This window comes from Perissodus microlepis, chromosome 7 (genome assembly GCF_051167445.1).
Source record: "Perissodus microlepis isolate ML-2025 ecotype Zambia chromosome 7, ASM5116744v1, whole genome shotgun sequence".
In the NCBI taxonomy this organism is placed as follows: domain Eukaryota; kingdom Metazoa; phylum Chordata; class Actinopteri; order Cichliformes; family Cichlidae; genus Perissodus; species Perissodus microlepis.
The window spans coordinates 17045797-17056671 of record NC_140467.1 but is presented as its reverse complement, the minus strand read 5'-3'; the positions used below and the strand labels follow the sequence as shown (position 1 = coordinate 17056671).

General features: G+C 43.6%; 1 protein-coding gene across 3 annotated transcripts in view; it reads left to right on the top strand.

The window, feature by feature from the left end:
• The window catches only part of prickle1a (prickle homolog 1a), a 24073-nt gene extending 13267 nt beyond the window's left edge, over positions 1-10806 (top strand). For all 3 annotated transcript variants that reach the window (XM_084933894.1, XM_084933892.1, XM_084933893.1), the window contains 7 exons: positions 4378-4581; positions 6071-6184; positions 7000-7137; positions 7774-7977; positions 8086-8272; positions 8365-9234; positions 9355-10806. In XM_084933894.1, the coding sequence (XP_084790020.1) occupies positions 4393-4581; positions 6071-6184; positions 7000-7137; positions 7774-7977; positions 8086-8272; positions 8365-9234; positions 9355-10202 (2550 nt within the window). In that variant the 5' untranslated portion in view covers positions 4378-4392 and the 3' untranslated portion in view covers positions 10203-10806. The remainder of the gene's footprint in view (positions 1-4377; positions 4582-6070; positions 6185-6999; positions 7138-7773; positions 7978-8085; positions 8273-8364; positions 9235-9354) is intronic.
• The last annotated feature ends 69 nt before the right edge of the window (positions 10807-10875 follow it).

Here is a 10875-nt window from a genome sequence, read left to right as displayed (position 1 = left end):
GTCATCTGGCCCAGAGGTTGGTTTTTTTGTTTCTTTTTTTGACACTACATTAACGGCCAAAGGCTGACAGGCAGTGATTTTTAAATATTTGCGTGTGTGCAGGGAGATAAATAATATGCTGCATATTTTTCAATCTTGTTGGACATGAAAAATAAACTGAGTTTGTCTGACTTCAAGCTTAAGTAAGCAGGGACAGTGAACAGAAATTCTTGTTTTTCTCTCCCAACTACAGCCTATCCTGCATTACCAAGCTAGCAGAAGCCAAGTTAAACAAGTAGGGCCAGCCTAAACTGACAGAGAACACTGTGTTGGGTTGTGTGCATGTCCATCATCCACTTCCTAAAGAAATAGACAGTAATTCAGACCAGAAGTTGCTTATTTTTCCTGTGCACTCTCTCAAGGGCTGTTAATCCAAAGCTCCAGTGTCTGGATTTTTTTGGAGGGGGGGGGGACTATGGTTTAAGTGTTGTCGAACACTATTTAAAAATGTCACTGTTGATTGTATTTATTAGTCAGTCGCTGCATGGGGTCCTTTAAGAGTTCTGTATTCAACAAAGCGATAAATAATGCATTGCACTGTAGTTAGGCGCACCACTGCTGTTGGGCATTACAGTCAGACAGGACTTTCTTCAGGGCGAACTCAAATAAGTGGTTGTTTTGTTCTTTAATGAAACACGTCTGAACCCACACACTCACCGAGGTCCTGTTATGCAGCATTTGTGGGAATGTAAGCTCCATTGTCCGCTTTCCGTAGAACACGGGGCTCTTCCCTCCTTCAGTAAGTCGTGGGATGTTCTCAAATCAGCAATCACTGAAAACATTTCAAAGCAAGCGCGTCTGTTAAAGATTTCCCTCTTTCTCCTGGCATGACTTAACTTCCCCCTCCTTTGTGGAAAAAGGACATTAACATTTTCATACATGTCAGTCACCCCATTTTATCCTCAGTCTAATAGCACCCCCACTACCTTCTGTGGGTAGATCAGTCAGATATGCAGACCTGCAGCTCCCAAAGCCATGTTAACAAGCACCTTTACAAAGAAGTGAGGGGCTGTTAAACATTCGGGACTGCAGGGGTCTGGCTAGTGTGGGAGGAGGGCAGGGGCTTGGGGGGTGGGGTGGAGGGTGAAAAGGGAAGGGGGGCAGAGGGTTAAAACTAATCTCACAAACCATAGATCCCTTGTTAGAGGAAAAAACTATAAAAGCCAGCCTGAGTGATGAGTCAGTCAGTATGAGCACGGTGAAGTTAGCTGGCTCAGTGCTTCTGTCATTCAAAATGTTAAGGAATTGTTTTGGGTAAAGCCAGAGGAAATGAACTGCATGACAGATAAAGGAAAAATTAGCATGCAACCAGCTGTAGCTGTATGAGAAACTTTTTTTTTTTTGCTTAACACAGAGCTGCGTGCACTCTGTATTGCTTTCGAGAGCCTGGCTAAAGTTCAAGCCTGACATTCCTGTGAGTCAGGTTTGGCTGTGTGAGACATCCTTGCAGATACCCAGCCAACATGCGAAAGCAAGAATTCCAGCAAATGTAGCACATGAGTGATTTTGTGCCTGATTAAAATGTGTGGCTCTGAAGTGAGCCTCTTGCCTCCTGACTGAACCTGCCTATAGTTAGCTATCTCCCACGTGAAACCCAAGCTGTTCTCAAACAAGGGCACATTTTTGTAGGTTATTTTGGTCTCATTTGCAAGTCAATAGATATGAATAGAACAACAGAGTGCCTTATTCCATCCCTAGCTCTCTCATCTGAAGACAGGTTATCTGGGTTCGAGGGCTTCGACTGTCATATGTGACAAGATAAAACGTGGCATCTTCAGGAAAAAAAATACTTGCAAAGAGATAAACAGACTCTTGATGGATAAAACCTTCAGTGACTTGACAAAGGCACCATTGTTTAGGGCATCAGAGGCATTTTAACGGGATATGTTATAAGCCAATCCGCCTGACCTGACACTTTATGGTACAAGGCAGCCTAAATTCACCCTCCCAAAAGCCCAGGAATCCTTTAACACCATTATCATCACACCTAACACTGATAGTCTATGACTGGATAAGCTTAAGGGGGGGCTTGTCAGTCATTAGTAGTAGCGATGCCACAGTGGCTGACTTGTCTTTGAGAAAGATGAGCTGATATGAACAGCCAGTAGCTGCCTGAACCTGCATGTCTCGTGGATCTGTTAATCATCAGAGAAAGGTCTGACATGCTAATATATCAGTCTTCACTAACAGAGTGAATCGACACGAGCACCTGATTTTGACAAGGTATTGATAGTTATTTCTGTATTCTGTGTATTTGTGTGTAGAGTAGCCTGTGTCTGCATATTCCTTACAGAGGTTAAGCAACATAAAATTATATAAAAAGCTTGAAGTCTGTCTACAGGGATGGTTCTGTTTGCTGGAATGACCTGGGTCTACTTTTTTACAACAGAGAGCAACGTTTTTCAAAGAGGTTCTGATCATCTTTTGTACTATGATGAAACATTTCTGTCGTGATGGGAGTGGTCACTTCTGCAATGACAGTGCCTCCAGCCTCGGGGCAGGACGGATCATTGAGTGGTTTGATGGACTATAAAAATTATATGGCTTTTGAGGTCAGCCAGCACCTATGGGAAATTTGAATTGTTAGACAGTGCTCTTTTACATCATCATCAAAACAAACAAAATATCTTGGAAAGACTGCTTTTCCATCCATCCAAGTCTCCCAGAATCAGTTTCAAACCTGTTGTGGTGGCACTGGTGGTCGATCTATTTATCATTTGAGCAGAAAGCAGATTTTAAGGCCCCTATGCTGTCATCTCTATGTTCAAAGGCTTGCCCTCGAGTGTATTTGGTTTTCTCAGCTGTCTCTCTGTGGCTCTCTGTACCTTTGCTGTCCATAGGGGTTCAAGGCTTGGGTAGGGGGGAAGTGGTGCAAGGGCCAGGCTGCTGGATGCTGGCTGGGCTCCCATTTGATCTCAGTTAGAGCTCTTGGCTAGTGAGAAATTACCACAACTGCACACGCATTCATTATGACTGTGTTTTTGTGGTCCTAAATGCTTACAGGAGTCAAGGAAATAAAGTTATGGGATGACTGGAGAGGGATGAATAAAGAACAGGGCAGATGGGGTTGCCTAATGATTATTCCAAAACTTGGTTTGCTTGGAATTTGCATGTCAAATAATCACTTTAAAGTTACTCTCGACATCCATCCATCCATCCATCCCTCCGTCCGGGTATATTCTGAACATAAAAGACAAATTAATAAATAAATTAAGTGATTTTATTTATTCGCTATTTCTTTAATTTTATCCAGCTTTGCACAGATTTAGTTTGTTTCTGTCTCATCACAACAGTCACGTCTGCAAAAGTTTGGATTTTCCATAAGACATTAGTAACTGCAGACACCACATATATAGAGGTCAGTACAGTTCGAGTCTTTTATCTCCCTGCTGTGTTTGTTGCCTCAGGTTATATAGTGTCAGTATCAGTTAGTCCTATCCATCCATGTCAGCCTCTATCCATCTGCATTCATCCAGCTGCTTCACCTGTCTGGGACTGTGTTCCCTGTCCATCTAAAAGATGAAAGAGCGATCAGGCGCTCACTGCAGCAGGTTGGAAAACAAACAATCCAAAGAAAAAGAAGAGATGAAGGGAGAGAGCAGGCTTGTGGACACTTCCCATATGGTGGCCTCGTCTTAAGGCCAGGCTTGTGTTTATACAGACCTCGGGCTCAACTGATCAAGCTAGCATCAAATCCCATGTGTTGAACTCCACCCCCCTCCCTTGGGGCATAGCATCATCAGCTTCTCAGTAAAGTAAAATGATGACTCATACAGACATAAACCTAACAAATTATTTTAAACCTGCAGAAGATTCATAAGAAATGGTCACAGTTATAAGCAACTTCAAATAGTTTATACTTCTGAATAGTTTGTTATTGTCACTATAATGAGATAGAACATCACCTCATGAAGCTTTGGGAATTTCCTAACAATCTCTGCACCCCCAAAAACCACATGAGGAAGGCACGTGTTTAACTGCTACCATAATAGCGGTGAAAGGATGGAGTTGTCTTTATGAGTGCCTTTATGTAGTAGACTCGTCACTAAAAGTAAACCAAAAAAGCTTGCTTAAATACCATAATGGGTTTTTGAGGGGTGCTGTGAGCTTCATGAAAGAGGTGGCAATGGTGTGACTCAGCCAGCGGTTAACAATCAGCGGAATAGCACTGACATGAGAGAGCCGGATTAAGATGTGAGGACGTAGGAACTGATGTCATGGCTTGATGACGAACATTTCTATTTTGTTTTCCTTTATATTTCTATCCTCTTCCCCCTTCTGTCCTCTCCCAAATCCCGGTACTTCCCATCTTCCTATCCTTTCATCTCACCTGTCTAGTAAAAAGAGAGCCCGATGAGCCTGGTGAGTGCAGCGGGGCTGGTGGCTGGCTTCCAGGGTGGGGCACGCAAGCGAGATTTCATGATGGAGCAGAAAATCAGTAAACTGACATCTGGCTTCCAGCGGAGCTCAACCTCTGATGATGACTCAGGCTGTGCACTGGAGGAGTATGCGTGGGTGCCACCTGGCCTGAGACCTGAACAGGTAAGCACAATGTGGCTTACAAACGCACCAGTTCAAGACGCTCTGAGCTAAGATTAATCAAGCCTGCTCCGTTTGGATACCGGGACACTGTTCTCTATAACTGTGGTATCAATTTCATTGGTTCGCAAATCATTTCCTCCCTAAATCAACACCACGAATAATGGTGTATCCTCCAGACAGCGAATAAAAACAGCCCTGACCTGATTTTAACTCCCTTATAGCCCATTTGCCTGGCCCAGATAAATGCTATTCACTGTGTGTTATACTGAATAACACACCAAGTCTCTGGAAAATGGCACCTATGGGAGGGACAACATATTTCATTAAGCTTCCTTGTTCTCACTGCTTGTGGCAGATTTCTCAGACTCTATGAGGTTGCCACTAAAGGGCAGCATAATATACCGCAGAGTTAGAAGCAGGACTTAGTGGGTCGAGCTAGGAATCGGAGTCTTCGCCTCCACAACCACAGGCAGAGCTATTAGCCGTGTCCGTTGAGCAGTCGGTGAGATATGGCACTTTCCCAGATCCTCAGAATTTTTAAACTCTGCTCTCACCACTGCTTGGTGTTCTTTTCTCTCTCTCACTCAGTCTGTAGCCATCCCATTGCCCTTGATCAACAACACACATGGAAGCAATGAGTGGGTGATGGGCAAGAAGGGAAGCTAGCTGTTCCTCGGGCCTAGTGAGCTGGATAAGGGGTCGTAGCAGCATCGTGATGTGCATAATTTATGATGGTAGAGGTGGTTGTTGGGGTCTGAGGGTGATTGTCAGGGTAAATTGCTGTGCTGTTACCCCTCCTCTAGACAGCCAAAGCTGCTGGAAGTCCCCTAACACACAGGACTACAGCATCCCATCTCTTTATCTAGCTAACTGTGATGGGCCCTCCCTCATAAAGTTTAGTCTTTAGCAGTCGGCCCCAAGGGTCAGGGTGCTACAATTACAGCCTGCTTTGTCCTGTCCCTATAGAGACAACCATATCACTCGAAAATATAACCCTTAAACTGATTTGACCTGTTGACCTGTCTTGGCTTGTTCAGCACAGATTTATGTAGACGATGATTCCTGCGTTTTTCATCGTCAAAGAGGATCACTGCTGTGTTGCACTTTTGAATTAAAGCTGATTTGGGGATTAGGGAAAACTTTTTGATTCCACAAAGTCATTCTTCCATACATTTTACATAGCGCTATCCCAGAATGTGTCTCATCACAAATTAATGTGCTTGTTCTCTAGTTTCTTGGAAAAGAATTTGTGTTAATATTGGCATATTGAATCCGAGGCAATAATGATAATATATGGCTGCAATAAGACGGGTGAAAATTTGGGTTTAAAATTACTTTTGGGGCGGACCAAAACCAACTCTCTGCTCCTGCAAATAATAATTCTGAGCCATTGCTCAGTTGTTATATTAGTTGGAATGCATTTAGTTGTCCAACCCTAACCCTTTGTATTCAACCAAAAACATCATGTTTCACCTAATATTTCCCCCAGGTCCAGCTATATTTTTCGTGTCTGCCTGAGGACAAGATCCCATATGTCAACAGCCCAGGAGAGAAGTTCAGAATCAAGCAGCTCCTCTACCAACTCCCACCACATGATAATGAGGTGAGAATTTTTGGTGCCTGTGTGTGCAAATGCATGTCTCGTAAAAATTCAGCCCTCACATTTGCACCAAAATTGCAGCAAAAAAACCAACAACAAAACACTTGTGTTTGAGTAGCTGCATTTGATGCTGCTCACTCATCCTGCAGTGCTAAAGCCTCACCATCTCCATTGCTATCCCACTAATGTGCGCCCATAGCGTCTCCATTGACATCACACTGGGGGATTTTTGTTCCGCAAGCTTGTAGACGTCCAGTGTGGGTACAATGTTACTTTTGACTTGATAATTTTATGATGTTTGCCGTGAGCCCCCACCAGCAGGATTCCTGCCACAGCAGTGGTTTTTATGAGGACCGCTCAGCGAGAGAGAGAGTGAGAGGGAGGCTGGTTGAAAGAGGCTTTATGTGATGCCACCACTGCAGTGGCACCACAGTTCGCCTCGGTTGTCTGTCTTCCTTTGTTGCCCACTGTCTTGATTACACTCTAAACACAGGCCTTGTTTGGGTAAACGTCTGCTTTCCCCCTTGTTAAGGACTGTTGTAAAAAAAAAACAGGTTCTCAATCAGGGACTGTGGGTGGAGATATGTTGGCTGGTGTAGGAAGGGAAAGCTGGGGTCAAGAGTTCCTTTTGTTCAAACTGCTCTGATAAGCACTTCGTCCTCAATCCAAAAAGGTCACTTATATATACTATTCTCAGTAGTAGATTTTCAGGAAGCATTAATCATCCCAATTCTTATATCTATATCTATATATAGATATAAAAGCCTGTGATTGTGAAACTAGCCATCATATTTCTAACCAATTCCCTTCTTTCCCAGGTGCGTTATTGCCAGTCCCTGAGTGAGGAGGAGAAGAAGGAGCTGCACATGTTCAGTGTTCAGAGGAAGAAGGAAGCATTGGGGAGGGGCACAGTAAAACTGCTGCCTCGCAATTTTCTGAACAGCATTTGTGATCATGTACGTTGCATGCAGCCCATGTATTGTTTATAACACGATGATGACTGAGAAATAGACAGTAGTCTAGAGTTTTTGTGGAACTAAGGATATAAACAGTATTCTTATATAAAAATAATTATCCATGGAGAGTATTAAACAAGGGTTTGCTACGTTTCCTCTTTGCATCTCATTTTTGGCTATTTAGCTAATCTAGATCAGAAAGAAAGCTGGAAACGAGAGAAATGCTGTCATGGACTAAAAAGTGTTTGCTGTCTGGGCTGGAAAGGCTCAGTATGAAGTTATTTTTTTAAACAATAACCAATGAGCAGCCAAGTGGGTGCCCATAAACTGATGAATCTCCGAGACTGCTGTTTTTCCTTTTCTTTCTCCTTTTAAATGACCTCTACCACCAGGTCCTGTTCTTGTCAGTCAGAAGGACAGACATAAAATATGTTCTGCTAATCTGAGAACAACCTAGTGGGATTCCAGGTGCTGATGGAAGGCATATGATTTTTTGTAGCCAGACTCAGACTTTGTGTGAAGCAAAATCCATGCCCATGTAGGACTCAAACATTATTACAAAAGTATGACAATTGTTCAGTCTTAATGTGACTTGTGTTGTTTTTAAAAGTTGATAATTAGCCCTTTCAATTACAGTGCGGCGAAAACATCAACGATGGAGAAATGGCCGTGTTTGCTTCAAGGGCGAGCGCTGGGCTGTGCTGGCACCCATCCTGCTTTGTCTGCTCCACATGTAGGGAACTCCTCGTGGATTTGATCTACTTCTACCACGATGGAAAGATCCACTGCGGGAGGCATCATGCTGAGCTGCTGAAACCACGATGCTCAGCCTGTGATGAGGTAGTACTAAGGAGAAAAAAAACAGTGTTTCAAAGATAGATAATGCATCTGAAGCTTCTAAAGGTTGATGACCATTTTGTCTCAGCTAATGCACGTCTTTGTCCACAGATTATCTTTGCTGATGAGTGTACTGAGGCGGAGGGGCGCCACTGGCACATGAAACACTTCTCCTGTTTTGAATGTGAGACAATTCTCGGAGGTCAGCGTTATATCATGAAGGACGGCAGACCGTACTGTTGTGGCTGCTTTGAGTCTCTCTATGCAGAGTACTGTGAGGCTTGTGGAGAACACATTGGTAAGACAGTGATCTTCTGGAGTTAAAATACTATTTCAAGCAACAGAGAAATGTTAACTTGCTAAAAGATGTCAACTCTCCCCCTTTAACAGGTGTTGATCATGCTCAGATGACCTATGATGGGCTCCACTGGCATGCCACTGAGAGCTGCTTTAGCTGTGCCCACTGTAAGACCTCGCTACTGGGTAGTCCTTTTCTGCCATACCAGGGTCGTATTTACTGCTCCAAAGCCTGCAGTCTCGGGGAAGATGTGCATGCTTCCGATTCCTCTGACTCTGCCTTCCAGTCGGCGCGCTCACGTGAATCCCGCCGGAGTGTGCGCATTGGCAAAAGCAGTCGTTCAGCTGACCAGTGCCGGCAGTCACTCCTGTTCTCACCCTCTGTCAACTATAAGTTCCCTGGCTTGAGTGGGAATGCTGATGACACCCTGACCAACAAGCTTGCCCATATGAACTTATCAGATGAACACTTCTGGAGAGGCCGCGGTGATGAGACTGAGGCACCCGACGACCAGGAGGAAGAGTGGGCTGAGCACGAGGACTACATGACTCAGCTATTGTTAAAGTTTGGGGAACAAGGGGTTTTCCAGCAAGCCAGCGACTCTAGACCTACAGATTTCTGGATTGCAGAAAAGGACACCAAGTCAAAGCAGGTATCCTCAAAAGCTGGGAGTAATGGTGGGGGAGGAAGGGGAAGCCTTGCCAGCAAGAAGTACCAAGCTGACATGTACTGGGCACAATCACAGGATGGGCTAGGAGATTCTGCCTATGGTAGCCATCCAGGTCCAGCAAGCAGCAGAAAAATCCAGGAGTTGGAGCTGGATCATGGGGCTGGAGGAGGTTTTCGGGGAGAGGAGCCACAATGGTACACCGACTCTTTGGAGTGTATCACCGATGAATTTAAGAAGACAGATCAGAATGTCAGAGACTCTATGGACTCACTTGCTCTTTCCAATATTACTGGTGAGTAGATGGAACTCTAAAAATCAGATATGGAAAATAACATGATTTTATGCTATGTCAGTAGTTGGATTTTGATGTATTTTAGTGCAGAAATGTAATAAATTTTCTTCTCCTTTCTAGGAACCTCAGTAGATGGTGATAATAAAGAAAGGTCTGTGGTATATTCCCTGCAAGGTTTCCATGAACTGGAAACAGAAGACTGTGAGAAAACCAGTAATATGGGAACGCTCAACTCTTCTATGTTACACAGAAGTGCAAATTCCCTAAAAAGTCTTGCATCTGAGCAGGAGGAGGTGGAGAATGTTCTAGAAGAAGCACCCCAGGAGGACAGACCCAAACCTCATGTCCCTGCCCTCAGAAGGACACGTTCACAGTCTAGGCCGCAGCAAGTCAAATTCTCGGATGATGTTGTGGACAATGGCTATTATGGTGACATTCAAGTGCGGCAGCCACCTATGAGTGAACGGACTCGGAGGAGAGTGTACCACTTTGAAGAACAAGGCCAGGACCTTCACTCTGGTCGCCAACAGCACCACCATAGGAGGCGTCGCAGCCGCAAATCCCGGTCTGACAATGCTTTAAACCTTTTGCCTAAGGAAAGGCCCCAGATGTGCAACAAAGTGGACCGCAGAGGGAATGCCCTTGGTTCCAAGGGGCACCAACCATTCCATGGTCACCCCCATTCTGCTGCCACGTCAGACTACAGGCTACAGGGCCAAGCAATGGGAAGGTTCTTGGGTCTATATGATGATGATGACTGGTGTTCTACATGCTCATCTTCCTCCTCTGATTCTGAGGAGGAAGGTTTTTTCCTGGGTCAGCCCATCCCTCAGCCCAGGCCGCACAGACACTATTACACTGATGACTTGCCAAGCTCTGTAGCAGGCATGTCCTCTGCTCCTTATGGCCAATGGACTAAATCCAAAAAGAAAAAAGGCCACAAAGGGAAAAACTGTATAATTTCATAGGCTTTACTCTGCTGAGCATTGGGCAACGATTTGCCACTCACCTATGCCCCTTTGTTCATCATTTAAAATATAAACAGTTTGCTTGCTATTAAATGCTTCACAGCACTCAATTTACCAAGGTGGTTGTGTAAGACACAAGTCCATATTTGGATTATTATAGGTGTGTACACTTGTATAGCATTACAAACTGATGGTAAAGTATAATACATATTTATAAAATATAATCTAAACTGTGTTTATTTAACAGTGCAGATATATTGTATATATTGTAGAAATTTTTTAAAGTAATATTTTTGTACCTTTGTCATTCTTTATACCAAATGGCATTAAAATTAAACAATTGGCTGTTGGTACAGAGCCATTTTTAAATATGGGTGTCAGAAATTTAAAGACAAACTGACATGACCCAGGCTCTGCAGATGTTTTTTCCAGGTTTGTGCAGCACCAACATAAAAGCACTGTGTATTAATAATTAGCCTGTTGGAACAATCTATTTATGGGTCACTGTACTGTAAGAAAATCATTGCAATCTGTATAAATGTATAAACTGGAATATAAGGCTAAAATAGGTGTTAATTGCAATAAAAATCTCTATATATCATGATTTGATTGTGTTTGGTGTTGCTTTTTTTGTGACCATTTTCTGAAAACACATTTAATTGATAATAATAAT